This window comes from Megascapheus bottae, chromosome 27 (genome assembly GCF_031878675.1).
Source record: "Megascapheus bottae isolate mThoBot1 chromosome 27, mThoBot2.hap1, whole genome shotgun sequence".
NCBI classification, from domain to species: Eukaryota; Metazoa; Chordata; class Mammalia; order Rodentia; family Geomyidae; genus Megascapheus; species Megascapheus bottae.
The window spans coordinates 1,424,070-1,442,214 of NC_143535.1; the positions used below are offsets into that span (position 1 = coordinate 1,424,070).

The window sequence follows — 18,145 nt, forward strand, 5'->3', positions numbered from 1 at the left end:
CCATGGCTGTGGAGTTGACAGCCTGGCGGTAGCCACGCTTAGCGCAGTGTCCACTGAGTCTTGACCTTCTGCTACAGGAATATCTGAAGTCAGTGCAGCGCGTGCGTAGCTTATACACGAGATAGAGTGAGTTTGGTGCTTAGAAAGGTGGCTTGAGGCCAGATTTTACTAAGGAAGCATAGAAGTCGATGGAAGAAAGACGTATTAGCCAGACATTTTCGTACATTAATCCTGAGGACTGGTGAAAGCAAGGTGGTTATTTTTCATGCCATGCAACTCCACCTTAAAGTGCACTAGTGGATTGATGATCGTGCAGGAAAGAGAACGCACTGGGTCTGCTTGAAGTGGGCGTGCAAGAGTGCATCAGCTGGGTTTCGAGAACAGAGAGGGTCCGCTTCTAAGTTTTCATGTTACAAAAAACTTAACCTTGAGTGTCCAGCACATACCTGAGGCGCTTACTGCACGAATGCGTGTCTAGCACACACTTGATGGAATTGGAGGGCCGAGTGTAAAGAAGGAGGAAATAACTGTAGGAAGGAGCAGGGTGGGCAGAATCAAGGCTAAGGCGGTTGCTTCCCTGGGGCCCTGCCGTGTACCCAACTCGGGGACATTTTGCTTGGGCCTTGTCGGTTGGCACAGAGCTCTGAGCCTCTCAACCCCGGACTCCTGTGTTCCAGAGATCATCTACAGCTGGGTGTTCAACGCGTTCCCGTCCTTCGTGGTGGAGGACAGCCGGCGCTTCGTCTCCCAGCAGACAGGCAACCTGTACATTTCCAAAGCGCAGAGCTCAGACGTCGGCAGCTACATCTGCCTGGTGAAAAACACGGTGACGAACGCCCGCGTGCTCAGCCCTCCGACCCCGCTCACTCTGCGAGCCGACGGTAAGTGGCCTCTCTGGGAGGCCCTGCGTCTCCCAGGCACACAGCCAGGCCGGTCCCCGCCGGGCGAGGCCCAGGGAAAGAGAACAGAACTCCCCAGGTTTGGTCAAGATTGTGCAGACCAAAAACCTGAACAACACGTCAACCTGGAATGAGTACCCCTCGCCATGATGCTACTGTCACAGAGCTGGGACTCGCCCGGCTCTGCTGTGCCTCGCTCGGTAGCCGGGGCGTGGATAGGAGCATGTGTGGGTTCTGCCGTCACTGAATTGTCACTTGACCTGCCTTCAAGTGGAACAGTCAGCTTTTACTAGTGCATGGAACAATTATAATTGTCATTATTCCTTCCAGTAGGAGGAACAGTCGGAACTTTTAAGAGGCATTCGGGCAAATACAATGATGCCATCCATCTGAGGGATCTTACACTGAGACGCCTCATTTATATTTAGAGACATTTGCAGTTCAGCACGGCATTAAAAGATTCGAGTGCTGTATTACCGCTGCTCTGTCGTGCAACAAAAATTACCTGTGGAGCCATTAGGAAGTGTGCTTGAGAACTCTGATGGCTTTTGAAGTTTAAGAGTGATTTGTTTCAATCCTGTCATTTGCTTTTTAGAATATACAGTGCTAGACTGTATGACTGGAGTTATGGCACAAGATATAACACTGTATCACAACAGCCTTATCACGAGTTCTACTTACAGTTCCCGTGGCAGGCGCATGTGCACACAGTGAAGCCTGCGAGACCTTACTAGTTACACAGACCATGAACATGAGGAGTGGTGCATGCTATATATTTGGTAATAACTATCAGGTACAGTGCGAAAATGCCTGTTTTAGTGATGGAAACTCAGTGTTTGCACTGCCGTCTGGGACCTCAAGGGCCATGTGACGTCTCTGAGCTCCTCTGCCCGTCCGTGTCTCCTCGGAGCTGTTCTGCCCCTGAGTTGCCTCCCCCTGCCCCCTCTCCCAGCACTGCACAGCTCTGAAAAGGCCATTAGGTCATTAAACATAAGTAACTTTGGTCACTAAATTAATTGAATTCAGGGCAGCATGCATTGTTTTTTTTCTCTTACATATATCTATATTTTGGAGAAAACATTATTCAAGAAGTAAAGCAGAAAATGGTATTTAAAATAAACAGGTGGGCAGTGTGCTAAATCTCTGCTCTCCCACACCCCTCGGGAGCAGCACAGAAATGTGCATGGGGCAGCTTGCGCCTCAGAAGTGGGTGCTCCTCAGAAGGTCGGGAGAAGCTGAGATGAGTACCCAGGCCCGTCCCGCTGACCCAGGGGACCAGCTCTCCTGGGACAGGGGAAGACGCAGGACTGGAGCCTCTCTCTGGAGCTGAGAAGGCTGAGAACGGATGGCTTTTATGACGGAGCTCAGGAAAGTTGATCAGCTGATGGTGCGTGTATTTTGGGGGGGTGGGGGGTCAGTTAGACCCAGAGTCGGTCAGACTCTGGGGGCCTGGGCGCTGTCCCTGAGCGCTTCAGCCCAAGGCTAGTGCTCCAGCACGTCAGCCGCTGCGCCACTTCCCCTGCTCTAGTGGTCAATGGGAGGTAAGAGTCTCAGGGTCTTCGGTGCCCGGCTGCGATCCTCAGACCTCGGCTTTCTGAGTAGCTAGGGTGACTGGTGTGAGCCACCACACATAGCAAGAGGTTTATTTTTATGGCAGGAATTGTGTCAACAGGGAGACTGTGCACACAAATACCTAATCCCCCCACCATCGCAGTGGGCTAACTCAGGTCTGCAGAGGAACGGGGAGCAATGAAAGTGCAGTCCCCAGGCGGGGGCACGCCAGATAGGAAAGGGTGAATTCTCATCCTGGAGCCATCACTGTGGCCCAGGGGTGGCGACAAGAAGGATCGTGAAGTGGAGACGAGTGGGACAGCCAGGGGGCCCGAGGTGAGACACAGGGCCCCAAGGCCAGGACAGGCAGGGCCTGTGGAGTGGGGTTCAGAGCTCAGACAGGGCCAGAAAACACGCAAAAACCTCCGCTTGGGAAGCCAGGGGAGGCCAGAGGCCCTGCAGAGGGCCGAGGCTCCCTCTCTGCTCGCCTGGTCCCAGACAACTTGTGCAGCTCAGTTGCTTGTACGTCCAGATGTGTCACTGAGTGAGCAGTGAGCAGTGTTCACTCCGTGAACATCCGGGTTTCATTCTCTCACCTGAACACAGCTTCTCAGGTGTCAAAGACTTAGCCTAAACCCAGGGGGCAGCGCCTCCTGGGCTGCACGCAGAATTTCCAATTTATAAACTGATCCAAGGAGACATGACACCTTCTGTGTGTGTGTGTATATCTGTCCACACACACACACACACACACACACACACACACACACATACCCAACAGAGGCCAAACAGTGCTAAAGAACTCCAGAGAAACATATAAACTTGTTAGCTTTTTATTAATCTCTGATTTATTTTGCTCCTGTCTCTCTGGAAGCCTTAAAATCTTGAGATGAAATAAATTCAATGAAAACATCAGGAAATCACTAGATAGTTTTGAAATAAAATGAATATTTCATTTGTTCAGATATCCTTCACCATCTATCAAATCACCTTTTCTGGAGCAGACTTATAAAACTGATTTGAACTTTTATCTATAGAGATAAGAATTTTTATCATGAAAAGTAATACACGCATTTTCATCAGTCCTCTTAATATGTCCCAAGAGCTTGGAAGAGTTATTGAATAAATACTTACGAATGAGATAAATTTTTAAATATATATCAAACAAGTTTTTGTTTCTTAGTTTTCAACCTGAAAGCCTGACTTGATAATTTGGTAAGTGAATCTTATAGAACACTGAGGTTTGGGTAGCGCAGGTGTGTGAAGTCTGAGTTACACGCCGTGGTCACACGTGGGTGTTAGGTGAACTCGGCATCTTTTCTATGCCACTGGACTCATGTTTAAAGTACAAAACGTTTTTTTGTCTCGGCAGCCAGGCAGTGTTGTGTTCTGCACAGTTGCCTGGGAGCCTTCCCTGTCTCCTCCCAGTCAACTCCAGGCCGTCTTTCCATGCCCACCCACTCGTGTCTCAGAACCCGCTGCCTCAGGGTGAGGCCCTCAGACAGCTTCAGGTGTATGCATGGCTTGCCTGTGACCATGGAGCTGCATAAAGGGCCAGATGCTAAGCAGTTTGCATTTAATTCCAAAGGAAACCCGTATTGCATGTGAGTTGTCATTATCATCATAATCCCACAACCCGTGTCGCCCTCACACAAACCATATTTAGCAGCTTTGCATTTCTGTCGTGAGCCAGGAAGCTCAGTGTCACTGCACAATGCGGGCACGTTATTACTTTACCTGTGGGGACACTTCATAGAGTGACTGACCGCTGACAGCCAGCGTGGCCCTGTTTTCTGTTCTGCCAACATAGATGCCCTTGCCTGAAACTGGCCTAGCTTCATTCCTGCATTCATCCAGGCCTAGTGTTCATTCATTCATCCTGGTCTAGCATTCATTCATTCATCCAGGCCTAGCATTCATTCATTCATTCATCTTGGCTTAGCAGTCACTCCTACATTCATCCTGGTCTAGCATTCATTCATTCATCCTGGCCTAGTGTTCATTCATTAATCCTGGTCTAGCATTCATTCATTAATTCATTCATCCTGGCCTAGTGTTCATTCATTCATCTTGGCCTAGTGTTCATTCATTAATCCTGGTCTAGCATTCATTCATTCATTCATCCTGGCCTAGTGTTCATTCATTCATCCTGGTCTAGCATTCACTCCTGCATTCATCCTGGCCTAGTGTTCATTCATTCATCCTGGCCTAGTGTTCATTCATTCATCCTGGTCTAGCATTCACTCCTGCATTCATCCTGGCCTAGTGTTCATTCATTCATCCTGGCCTAGCTTCATTCCTGCATTCATCCTGGCCTAGTGTTCATTCATTCATTCATCCTGGCCTGGCATTCGTTCATTCATCCTGGCCCAGCACTCATTCATTCACTTATCCCAGCATAGGGAGCCTCCTGCTCCACACTGTTTTACTTCAGCATTGGCTTATTTTGATATAGCATTTAGTAACAGGACTTATTAAAGTCTAGGCTTCGGACAGCGAGTCAATCAGTGCTCAGTAGTGGAGCATTTAAACAATCACGCGTCATAACTATCTGTGAGGCTTCTGGAAATAGCAGGAATGTGTGGAGCCTTCTCTGCAGGGACGAGGGAGCCAGGGGAGTTGAAGACAGAGAACCCCGCTGGGCCCTCCACCCCCTCCACTGACCCCTGGGCCCCCTGCAGCCACACTGGCTGGCAATGGCTTCCTGAGGGTTCCATCAGAATGCTCCAGACGGGCTTCTCCCCCAGAGGGGCCGCAGCACTTGCATTTAGTTCATGGTTTTGCAGCCTGGTTAAGGGAATTCTTGACCCGTCATCCGTCGGCCTGCTTGGGAGGGCAGCCCGCAGCCAGGCTGCCACAGGCCAGGCCTCTCCTGTCCAGGTGGAGGCAGCGTCACGATTATAAATACCTTGCTCACTTCCAGTAGTGGCTGATTTTCCCTGAACATCAATAAGTCATTTAAAAATAACTTTCAGACTCCCTCTGAAGGAAGCAGATTACTTCCTTTCAGATTTTTCCTCTGTATTAATTCTCACATTTTGTCTCAGGTTAATTTGCCGAAAATTGAAGGGCTTCTGGTAGATCTTTTAAGGTTTCTGATATCCCGTGAACATGTTAAGTTTATTGCTTTGTGGCTGCTTTTGTTATTGTTGGAATAAGAATCACTTCCTGGACCCTGGAGCTTTTAAAACTCGGTGCTTCTTCCTCACTTCTCCCCCAATGAGCTATTTGCAAATTTATCATAACTAAGCAGTCTGACTTTTAACAAATGTACCAAACCTTGACTGTTCCGGTGAGCGTCAGGTGGAGAGGTAGGTCACGTCTACCAGCGTCATCTTGCCATTGTTCAACAGTCGCAACCCGGTGATTCATCTGACTGCTGTACAAACCTTGTCTTTCCAGTGTGTTGAGAGGGAAGGGAGGGAAATGGCTGCCCTCCTTCAGCTGATGTGCTCAGGGCATGAAATGTCCCCTCCCATGTACCTGCTGCAACACAAAGGCGGGGTGTGTGTGTGTGTGTGTGTGTGTGTGTATGAGTGTGAGTGTTTGTATATGAGTGTGGGTGTGAGTGTGGGTGTGTGTGAGTGTGGGTGAGAGTGTGTGAGTGTGGGTGTATGTATGAGTGTGGGTGTATGTATGAGAGTGTGTGTATGAGTGTGTGTGTGAGAGTGTGTATGTGTGAGTGTGTGAGTGTGTATGAGTGTGTGTGAGATTGTGTATGCGTGTGAGTATGTGTGTGAGTGTGTATGTATGAGTGTGTGTGTATGAGTATGTGAGTATGTGAGAGTGTGTATGTGTGGAGTATACGTGTGTGAGTGTGTATGTGTGTATGAGTGTGTGTGTGTATGTGTGTGTATGAGTGTATGTGAGTGTGTGTGAGTGTGTGTGTGAGTGTGTGTGAGAGTGTGTATGTGTGGAGTACACGTGTGAGTGTGTATGTGTGTATGAGTGTGTACGTGTGTGTATGAGTGTATGTGAGTGTGTATGAGTGTGTGTGTGTGTGAGTGTGTGTGTGAGTGTGCACCAGTACTAGGAGCTGAACTCAGGTCCTGGCATGCTCTCTCAGCATTTTCCCTCATGGCCAGCACTCCACTATTTGAACCTTAGCTCCAGTCCAGCATTTTGGTGATCAGTTGGATTTGAGATCTCACAGTCGCTTCTGCCAGGGCGAGCTTTGAACTGCAACCCTCAGATCTCAGCCTCCTCTGAGGCTAGGATCATAGACGTGAAAAATAGGGGCCAGCAACTGAAACGGGCTTCTGAGCTCATCCTTTAGTAGCTACAGAACCAAGGGGGTGACAGGTCACCAGAGACCCTCCCCTGAGCTGGGGTGACAGGTCACCAGGGCCCCCCCTGAGCTGGGGTGACAGGTCACCAGGGGCCCCCCTGAGCTGGGGTGACAGGTCACCAGGGCCCCCCCTGAGCTGGGGTGACAGGTCACCAGGGGCCCTCCCCTGAGCTGGGGTGACAGGTCACCAGGGGCCCCCCTGAGCTGGGGTGACAGGTCACCAGGGGCCCTCCCCTGAGCTGGGGTGACAGGTCACCAGGGCCCCCCCTGAGCTGGGGTGACAGGTCACCAGGGGCCCTCCCCTGAGCTGGGGTGACAGGTCACCAGGGGACCCCCCTGGGCTCGTCTGACCCTCATTGCTCAGTTGCCAACAGCTCGTGGACTCCTAGGGTGGAGTTGGTGACAGCTTTGGAGCAGAAGCTTCGACTCTGTGCAGTCCTGCCGGGGCCTCCCCGCAGCCTGCCTCCCTCGGTATGTGAGGGCACGCTGGGTGTCACGTGACTCTCCTTCCTGTCACTTGGTACCAAACCTAAAGGCTGTGGCCGCAGCCATCCTCACAGCAGCAACTGCTTTCTGCTTCTTCCTAACGCATTGGTACAGATGCCACAAAGGCCGTTCTGAATTGAGTAGGGGGAGCCTGTGCCGCGTGTGGAATTAGACGGCGCGTCGGTGGTAACCCACTTGGTAGACTTGGGGTTGCTCATCTCTGAGGACGACAGCGCCCGTCTTTGGAGAGCGTAGGATTGTTGCCTCACGGCGTGGTAATTAACCCGTCAGGAGCGTGCAGTCTAATTTTGTTCATAATTAGTCAGGTCTACTTACTATTACACTGCGCTGTTTTCTCTTTCCATGTCGAATTACTTTTAAAATGTCAGACTTCTAAAAAAAGTTATAAAAGAAAGGCGAATGAGGAAAGGGAGGAGTCTGGAGGCTTAGAAACCATTTCTGTCACTCGATGGTGTAGTAAACGGGTGAATGGAGGCGTGAGCAGCTGCCAGGTGCCACCATGTGAACGTGATGATGGCGTGTGCAGTGGGGACAGATGGACAGACGGACGGATGGACAGACAGACCAACAGATGGCCGGCAGGCGATTTCTACATGGAAACCACCGCTGCCCAGACCCTACTCAGCCACTGCCTCGGGCTCTCTTGATTCTGCTTTTGTTTAAACGGAAGACACTGCTTCCAGGTGGGATTCAGAAGTAGGGGAGGAAACAAGTGGGAAAAGAAATCCACAGACGTAATTTAGAGGCTGCAGGCTCAGAAGTGGCCCTGGGCAGTAAGCACCCAGTGTCCCGGGATGGAAGGAAGGCACCAGGAGACTGAGCTCCACAGCGCGGGCCAGTGGAGGGGAAGCTCGGGATTCTAGCTCCTGCTGGGACACTCCCTGAAGAAGGGCGCGGGGTTATAAGGTGGAGGCTGGCATGACCATTCATTATATGTCTGAGAGTCAGGCAGAGAACAATTCAACGTTAGAAATGAGGTTTTAAAGATTCCGTTTTCACAGATTACATTAATTAGGATGTAAGTAAATTGCACAGTTTTTTAAACCTTGATTTTACTAAGCCTGTTTAAACCTGTGAAACTAACAGGTCAAGCTGACGTGTCAAGCAGGAATAAAGCAGTGTGAAACCTCAGCACAGAGAGACTTCAGCCTTAGGAACTTGGAGTTCCTTACAGTGCTCGCACTCCACAGTGCAGCCCGGGCTGTGACGGCCTGGAGACCCGCACATGCCCTTGTGCCTGCCTGTGAGCTGGGGAGACCCATTCCCCCCAGGAGCAGGGGCTCTTCTCGCTCCTCGACTTCCCTCTCTTCCCTCCCTCCTCCTCTCCCTCCCCCTCCACCTCCTCCTCTTCCTCCTCTGTCTCGTCTTAGTTCATAGCACTTGTTACTATAAAGTGATATTTAATAATTGTATTTATTTGGTGTCAGAAGTTTTGTTCTTATTTTGATTTAATGCTGTATAATCAGCATGGAGTTAAAAAGAAAGTGATTAGCCTAGTGTAATCATTATATATTGCCAAAAAGGGATTCTTTATGAAAGGGAAGACTAGTAACAACTCAAATATATTTAGATGTACCCATGGTAATAAGCAGGGTAAGATGAATCCCCATTCTTTGATGCTAAACCCTAAGGTCAATTGCTCTTAATGATTAAACCATAAGCACAAATATAGCAATAGGACAGTCTTTCTTTAAGATATATACTCTTGTCATATATGCATGCATATATCTATCCAGAATCAAAATTGTGAAAAATTCTAAACTCTCCCCAAATACCCTAAAATATTTCATCTCACTGAATATTTGGAGGAATTTCTAGAAACTTCATTATCTTCCAAGTCCTGAGTTAATCATCCTCTAAATGTATTTGCAAACTAGTGCACATAGAGGAATATGTTGGTTTTCAGTTACTCGCTCTTATTATGTCCTGTAGGAGGCTGAGATTGTATGGACAAAAATCACTGTGCTCAGTGACCATGTGAGGCCAAACCAAGTATAAAGTGTAATGGCCTCGCCAGCCACACGCTATACGTCTCATTGTAGAAGCAAGATCAACAAAACCTGGCCGTCGATGGTGTCATGTCCACACAAGGCCCACGGCCGTGAGACACGCAGGGCCTCCCAGCTGAAAGAGATGCTCAGAAAGTGGTGACCAGAGAATATCTGAACAAAAATACAAGTGGATCGTGTCAATAGGCAAGGAAAGGCAGTAAGTGCCATTTTGGAAAAAGTCTGCCTAGAAAAGCAGCAAACCAGAAACTGATGGTTAATATTCAGTGCCAAAATAAGGCAGTGGGCAAATAAGTAAATCATTAAGAAACAAAAACGATGAAAATCGGGCCAGGAGTTCAGCCCGGTGGTAGAGTGCCTGCCTAGAATGCACTAAGACTCGGGTTCAATTCCTTGGTACTGCAAGCATAGAAAAAGTTGGATGTTGTGTCTCAAGTGGTGGAGCGCTAGCCTTGAGAAAGCTCCAGGACAGTGCTCAGGACTGAGTTCAGGCTCCAGGACTGGAAAAAAAATAAGATGATGAAACTTCTAGTTTCAGAGTGGATTGAAGGAAAAGACAGCAGACCCTCAAAGCAAGCAAGCCAGGCCCAGGGGAGACAAGAGGTGGGATTCAGGCTGTAGAATGCCAGCTGTGAGCAAGAAAGCACTGCCGGGGAGTAGAGTTCAACAGCAGCCTCGACCTGGGGGTCCCAGCACCCCAGCAGCCAACGCCAGGAGCCTCTGAGACCAGGACACTGGGGACACTGGCAGTCAGAGGCCAGGAGTCAAGGCCCAGGACCTCACATCACTAGCCATCGGGAAACTAAGATACATGCCCAAGAGGGGGGACAGGAGAAGAGTCCGGAATCCCTTGGCTTGCTCTTGAAACCTTCTCACATGTCTGACAAAAATAAAGAAAATGCCTGGCAGAACAAATCCACTAGAGATTAAATTGTGGCAAATGGAATGAAATATTCCTCCAGCACACCTGTGGCCAGGTGTACAAAAGGCCTATGCGCAGGCGCTGCAGGGGCAGTATCATCACAGTGCAGCGAGGCGGTGATGAAGCCACACTCGGTGTGCCGTGGACCCGGAGGACAGACTGAAATCAATTCTCAAGACCAGGAGGTAAAATGTGAGCCGGATTGTGTAGGCTGCATGGCAGTTCACTAAATCCTGAAATAATGCTGAAAGGAGGTCAAGCGGCCCAGCCCTAAGCCACACACGGGTGGGGGCAGCAAAGAGCTGGAGGCCCAGGGTGGGGAGAAGCAGAGCAGCCGCAGCTCCACGCCCAGAGCGGGAAGGCAAGCGTTCTGGAAAGAAGGCAGCCGGACAGTTTTCTTCATTGTTGGTGTTGGCACAGGTGCTCACACTTGGCACAGCAGCTCTCGGAGCAGAGGAAAGGAGAAACGCACAGACTGAAGTTGTGATCGGGTCTGGAGCTGCAGCTGTGTCCTGAGAGGTGGACGCCCTTCTGACAGCAGACCGTGAGGCGTTACAGAAACAGACATCGCGGAGAGGAACTTGCTTATCATGGCCTGGTAGTTCCAGGGGTACCTTATACAGACATTAGAATCAAAGCCTAAAGGGAAATGAGGGGCGGTACAGACTCCAGTAAGATTGAAAGGCGCTCATTGACAAGGTCCTTGAATAGTTGTACATAAATAACTATAATACAAGACAGAGCATGACTGAGGCCGGAGGAGATCAGCACCGTGCAGTGCTGCCCTGGAGGACGCAATTTCTTGTTAGGGGAGTTACAAAGTACTTTTGAGATTAAATTTCCACCACAATACAGTGCTCTCTCTCCCCCTCCCTCTCTCCCCTCTTCCCCCTCCCTCTCTCCCCTCTCTCCTCTCCATCTCTCTCCTCTCTCCTCTCTCTTCCTCTCTCTCTCCTCTCTCTCTCTCTCCTCTCTCTCTCTTTTTCTCTCTCTCTCCTCTCGCTCCCTCTCTCTCTCCTCTTTCTCCCTCCCTCCTGTGTGTTGTGTGTATTATACATGTATATGTGTTGTGAAGTGAACTTATGGAAAGTGGATATTGAATGGCATGAGAACACACCCATGTGTGGTTTGCTGAAGGCCAAGGACGGGCGGCTTGTCCTCGGGCTGGCGAGAGGCCAGCTGTTCTGCTGCTGGCAGCACAGGGTGCCTAGAGTGGGGGGAGGTCACTGAACAGAATGACCCGAGGGCGGACAGCTGGGACCAGGAGCTGCCTGGGGACCAGGCGTATATATTTTTAGAAAAATTTCTATTAATTGCGTGCAGAGACATTTCTATGACATTTTCCCTGTTGTGGTCAATTTCCTTTTTCTCACAAAAGGGAAAACTTAGAGTACACTTTCATTCAAGGTTAACATGCAATCCTTCCTTACCAGGTTATGAAACCTTGAACCCTATCTGCCATATTATTTCATTGTCAGAAGAGTTTATATATTTGGGGAAATATATAGTTGCTTTCTTGAGGCTTAATTTATAGGATCTTTTTTCTACATTACTGCTGCACATGGAATGAGCCCTTACATGAAGGAGGAGAGAGACGGGTGCTGTTCCTTAAATCACAGTGGCAAGAGCAGAAAAGGAGAGAAAGTTCAAAACTCAGTAACCAGAGGAAAGCAATTACAGTGTGTGGCTGCTGCTTGACCAATTTATACTTCATACTTGGGAGGAAAAATAAATCTATTGGCTTTCTGGTTTTTAGAGTATATATATATATCAGCGATAAAACCACTGCCCTGTAATGCGAGGGCTTCTCCCTTCTCCATTCCCTCGCTGTAGAAGGCACTCAGCTGAATTACCTGTGCCTGCTCAGGCCTCTCACCCCTCTCGTCAGGGGGTTTACGCAGCAGCCCCTCACCTCAGGAAGGCCTGTGGAATCCTCCATTAGAAATGAGAAGAAGAAGGTGTCTGGACGTTTGTCTCAAGCACGGAGGAGCCATAGATGAGTGTTCCGGGTGTGTCCTCGGGTAGGGTCACATTGCTGAGCCTGCGGAAGCACCAGGGTGCCCTCTCCTGGAAGCCCGGGCGTGTCTGTGTGTGCCCGCCTGCGGGGAGGCGGCCTCAGGCCCACCAAGTTCCTTCTACCAGCACCATTCTTGTGGGTTGTTGTTGTTACCTTAGACTGCTCTTTCCTGACCCGAGAGCTTACATAGCACAGTGCTCTGCAGTTACGTTCAGGCTCTTGAGTGCAAGAGCAAAATAAATGTTAAGCAAAACCTTCTCTGAAACAAGTATAAAGTGATGCATGGGATTCTGCTATCCTATACATTTCTGGTGAATAAAAGGAAAGTTGAAAAGACGTCCTGTAAGTAATTCACCTAATATGACCGTCACGTGGACACAGAACATCTTCGCTGTACTTCCCGTGTCAGTCGGGAAGCTGTGCAGTCGGGAGCTGGGAGCCCAGCGATGGAGACGGGAAGCAGGCATCTCCCCCCGCAGCCCCGCAGCCCCGCAGCCACGCACGCCGGCCAGGAGCCACCGCCAGATGCAGCTCCGCTTCCCACACCTGCTGTGTCCGAGCATGCCAGCCTGACACACACCCGCTAGTCTGGAGTAACAAGTAACGTGACGAAAACCAGAGACGGACGGCCCACATTTGAGTGTCCTTAAGAAAATGCAGCTCACAGCCCAACAGAAAAAATAAACGCCTTCAGACCCAGACTTCAGGGTGAGACCCAGGGTCTGAAAATCGTCATCTGTCGTCCAGGTCCTTCTGATGTCTTTATTTCTGCATTCTGCTTGGAGAAACAGCACTCGAAACTGCACTTGAAGACGTCAAGTGGTCAGACGTCAGCGGAGACCCGGCCCCCACACAGACGTGGGAGGAGAGGATCTCCTGTGAGTGAAATGGCTTCATGTGTGGCACTTGGGATGCACTGGTCAGGGCCTGCAGGTCTAAGGCAGAGCAGCGGGGCCCCGGGTCCAGGTGCAGGTGAGCTGGGGTGAGGGCTGGGCTGAGAGGAGGTCTCATCAAAGGTGAGCAGTCGCACAGCTCAGGCGACAAACCCTGCATTGGCCTCCAAACTGGAGTCTCCTGGGATGGCCTCTTCTGCTGGCATCAAACCCAGTCCAACACGGGAATCGTCAGCTGAGTGCCCGGGCGCCGAACCATTAAAACTGCAGCCACAATAGATCACACACACGCATGCACAGCGAGGTCCACTGCAGCTCTAACTTAATTACCCCTGTGAAATACAAAGCAAAACTTAATTGCTGAATCTGATCAATTGTTGAAGTGCTAGACGTGTTTAAAGAGCTTTCTCACCTCCACTTGTGTCATGGTTCTCAAGGTAAAACTAAAAAGAGCTGGCTCTAATTTCTTGGAGTGCAGCTCAAATTAGTTATTGCAATTTAAAGCCTCCTAATCAAGTTTTTTCATTTAGTTTTAATATACAGGTTCATTTTAGCTGCTTCTTTAACAGAATGCAAATGTGTTAATGTAAAATCGAGTTCTAAAGGGAGTGCTTATTTAGGAATCAAGATAAATGGCTAGATCTTTGGAGACTCAGGACCCTGTCTTCGGAGATTCCTTGAACACTTTACTAGAATGAACTACAAAGAAAGACTTGCTAAATTAGGACAGACTTTTGCAGCCTTTCAGCCCCTGTGACAGTCAGTTACCTCGAACTCTCAGGACACATGCCCTGAGAGGTTTAATACCCTGACAAATCAGCTGTCACAGAATCATCAGATTCTTCCAAAGAAGAGGAACAAGGACACCACAGAAACAATTTTAATTTTTTAAGGTAAACCAGAAAGAGCATTGAAGTTCACTTCACTTGCTGACCATAAAGCCTGGCCATCCCGTGTCACTCCCCAGTGGTTACACACTTTCCTGATAGCCCAGCACACGCCACACCTCCACACTCACCGCCCGAAGCTTTGTTCACCTAACACACTGGAAAAAAACAAAAACGCCCTCTTGTTTTTCTGGCACTTTTCTTGTTCTCGTCCGTGGCTTCATTGTGGGTCCTTCCTGTTTTCTTCACATACCCGTCCTAATTTCCTCCACGCCCCTGATGTCTTGCTGTGTTGAAGTCCTGGCACCCCCACTTCTGGTCCCAAGGAGGCCAGCATGGCCGCCACATCCTGTCTGGGAAGCACATCATTTTTCAGATGGTTTCCGCGCTCTGTCTGTGATCGCTTGTTTTCCTCCTCAGAAAATGCTTGCTCGAGTGTTGCTGTCACATGGTGGCAAAGCAGTGACCTATAGGTAGCTTAATTAAAATGTCTTACATGGGGTAAACACATAAAAGTCACGATGTCCTCATAGTCTCCTTGTGGAAGTCAGTGGTTGGTGTACATTACTCAGGTTGTAAGACCAGCGGTGACTGAGCCGTCAGTGCAGCCCGGGAACGGTCGTCACTAAGCGTGAACGTGTCCACGACCCAGGCCACAAGGGAAACCAAAATTTCATCATAGTGATTGAGCCTAAGTGTACTTTTATTTAAATGCTTCAAAAAAAACTAGCAGTAATCAAGCAGTCAGTAACAACCAAGCCACAGGGGTTTTCCACACATTTCCCGGATGGGAAGGAATTGTGACCTTCACTTTATGCTGAACACGACTCTCCATCCCGCAGGTGTCATGGGAGAGTATGAGCCGAAAATTGAGGTCCATTTCCCGCCCGTGGTGACGGCTGCCAAGGGGGCGGCGGTGAAGATGGAGTGCTTCGCGCTGGGCAAGTGAGTACCGGCCGCCACCGGCCCTCCAGGGCCACGCCAAGGCCTGGCATGGGGCCCCGTTCGTCTGGGGGGAGGTTGTGTGATGGTTGGTGTGAAAGGACCGACTGGGAGTGGAGAAAGTGCTGGGCCGGCAGCTTCCCCGTGGTTTCTGTGGCCACGGCGCCTCTCCAAAGAAGGGCTCCACGTCCCCTATCTGGATTGCAGAACCATCCTTAGGTTTTCTCAGGCCTAATAATGAACAGAGGACAGGTAGAATGGAGAACAGGTAGAACGGAGAAGTAACGGGCAGCACGGGTGCCGTCCATGTGCCGAGCGGTCGTTTCTCAACTCTGAGCGGTGCCTCACACCAGGTCGGCATGTCCACGCACGAGGCAGCCCTGCTCCCAGGGTTTACGTCTGGTGATGTCCACAGCTGGCCCCAGAGCAGGGACAGCGACGGGATCACAGCACTGTGGTTCATTGAAACACGCAGGGTTACCTTTTAGGAAGATGAGACCTCGGGGTCCTGTCTGGACTCCGTGATGACAGTTTGCAGAAAGCATCTCTGTGCTCTCGCCCACACGACTGGACGGCAGTCCAGGGGAGGAGGCGTGCCGCCCCAGAGCGCTTTCAGCCACACGCGAGGTAGAAATACACTGCCACGACCAGACGCCAGGCACTGTGACTGTGCTGTCCTCCTCTGATCTAAGTAGAAACAAGGTCTCAACACACTAAAAAAAGCGAGTCAGTGGGGAAGCCCATCTCTTAAGAAAATGATATCCATAAAGGGAACTATATTTTAACCAACTCAGATTCATCTGGGAGTTGTTTTGACAGATATCCTAGCAAGCCTTCCAAACCCAAAGATATTATTTAAGTGGATAATATTGAATAAAGCTTTGAAAAAAATCAGGTTTTTACCATTTGCCCACTTCACAGGATCAGCCTGGAAATATCCTCAGTAAGATGCTTAATTCTGATAAATGTAAAAATAATATGTTCTGACTTCATATCAAAAGTTTCAGAATATCCTGAAGTGAAATGAGATTTACACTGAATTTACACTAAAGCCACAGCAGAAGGAGGTCATATTGTAAGACAAATTAGAAAACTAGGTTTATGGAGGAAAAACAATGTAGAATGTGTCCCCAGGCAAGCTTATGTAATAAGTCAGGTGTTGTTGCTTTCAGAAGCCCTGACACAGGCTTAGTAAATGGGTGTTTAACGTCCAGTCTCCCTGAGCTGGGGCCCTGTCACCGAGCGCAGAGATTCACAGTGTCAGCTTCCCACTCCTGCTCGCCACAAAACAAGTGGAAGAGACCTGCGTCTCTTGATACCTGTCCATGCAATGTCACAGGCGTGGAAAGGGAAACAGAAAACCCTCGGTGCCCCAGCCTGGCTCCCCCATGACAATGTGGACTAAAGAGGCAGCCATGAGTGCCAGCACGGGTCCCCACACAGTCCACACGCAGTCTACATGCAATCCACACGCAGTCCACACACACAGTCCACACACACAGTCCACACACAGTCCACACACACAGTCCACACACACAGTCCACACACAGTCCACACACACAGTCCACACACACAGTCCACACACAGTCCACACACAGTCCACACACACACTCCACACACACAGTCCACACACACAGTCCACACACAGTCCACACACACAGTCCACACACAGTCCACACACAGTCCACACACAGTCCACACACACAGTCCACACACACAGTCCACACACAGTCCACACACAGTCAACACACAGTCCACACACACAGTCCACACACACAGTCCACACACAGTCCACACACACAGTCCACACACACAGTCCACACACACAGTCCACACACAGTCCACACACACACTCCACACACACAGTCCACACACAGTCCACACACACAGTCCACACACAGTCCACACACAGTCCACACACACAGTCCACACACACAGTCCACACACAGTCCACACACAGTCCACACACACAGTCCACACACACAGTCCACACACAGTCCACACACACACTCCACACACACAGTCCACACACAGTCCACACACACAGTCCACACACAGTCCACACACAGTCCACACACAGTCCACACACACACTCCACACACACAGTCCACACACAGTCCACACACAGTCCACACACACAGTCCACACACAGTCCACACACACAGTCCACACACACAGTCCACACGCAGTCCACACACACACTCCACACACACAGTCCACACACAGTCCACACACACAGTCCACACACAGTCCACACACACAGTCCACACACACAGTCCACACACAGTCCACACACATAGTCCACACACAGTCCACACACACAGTCCACACCCACAGTCCACACACAGTCCACACACACAGTCCACACACACAGTCCACACACAGTCCACACACACAGTCCATACCCCAAGCCTCACCCCTTCCTGCAGCACCTGGTACGAGTCACCCCAAAAGCCCCCTCAGACCCCAGGCAGGCCCCTTGGCTGGAGTCCGCACTGCCAGTCTTTTGGCTTTGGCCTCTGCTGAGACAAAACAGCAATGACAACACATTTTTTCCTTTGAATTTTCTCTGTGACAAGAGCACATGAAACTCAATGCCTTGAGCTAGAAAAGTTAGTGCAAAATCACACTTGGAAGATATGCCAGGATTCTCTATCATTGCTTACAGGCCACTTTATCACTCATCAGAATCGCCACTCTTTGTTCAATTTCTGTACGTTAGAATATATCAATTAATGCACATAGATAATTTTTAAAATATAGGCTAATTTTCCATATTCTTGGAGAAAAACATCCGGCAATCAAATGTCACTGTTTTCACAACCAGTCTAATTTGAAGGAAACTCAGAAGGCTACACACAGGGAGTTTCTCTCAGGTGAGTCATGACTCTGCAGGTTGGGAGAATGGGCTCATACAGGGCCTGGGACAGAACTCACAAAGGGACTGTGATGTGGCTGGGTTTGATATTGGTTAATTCTGCAAAGTTATTTCCCAGAAAAAAAAATAAAGAGAAATGCTTAAGCCTGATCCATAGGGAGACATAGGTGTGCCTGGCTTGGGATTCATTACTTTGGAAGGAAAAGGCTGCTTAGACATATGGAAAAGCTATTACCAGGAGATTGCTCACAAGCTGCTCTTCAGTCTCCGCAGGGCAGAGCGGGGGAGTTGCGGCGGGTGACATGAAGCCGGGGGATTGGGCGGCTCTGGGGAGGCCTGACAGGAAGACAGG

At 49.7% G+C, this 18,145-nt stretch overlaps 1 protein-coding gene across 1 annotated transcript in view; it reads left to right on the plus strand.

The window, feature by feature from the left end:
* Cntn5 (contactin 5) overlaps window positions 1-18,145 on the plus strand; it is a 154,674-nt gene that overhangs the window by 28,754 nt on the left and 107,775 nt on the right. Inside the window, exons 5-6 of the mRNA XM_090319231.1 lie at window positions 678-881; window positions 14,816-14,918. Coding sequence (XP_090175357.1) covers window positions 678-881; window positions 14,816-14,918 — 307 coding nt within the window. The remainder of the gene's footprint in view (window positions 1-677; window positions 882-14,815; window positions 14,919-18,145) is intronic.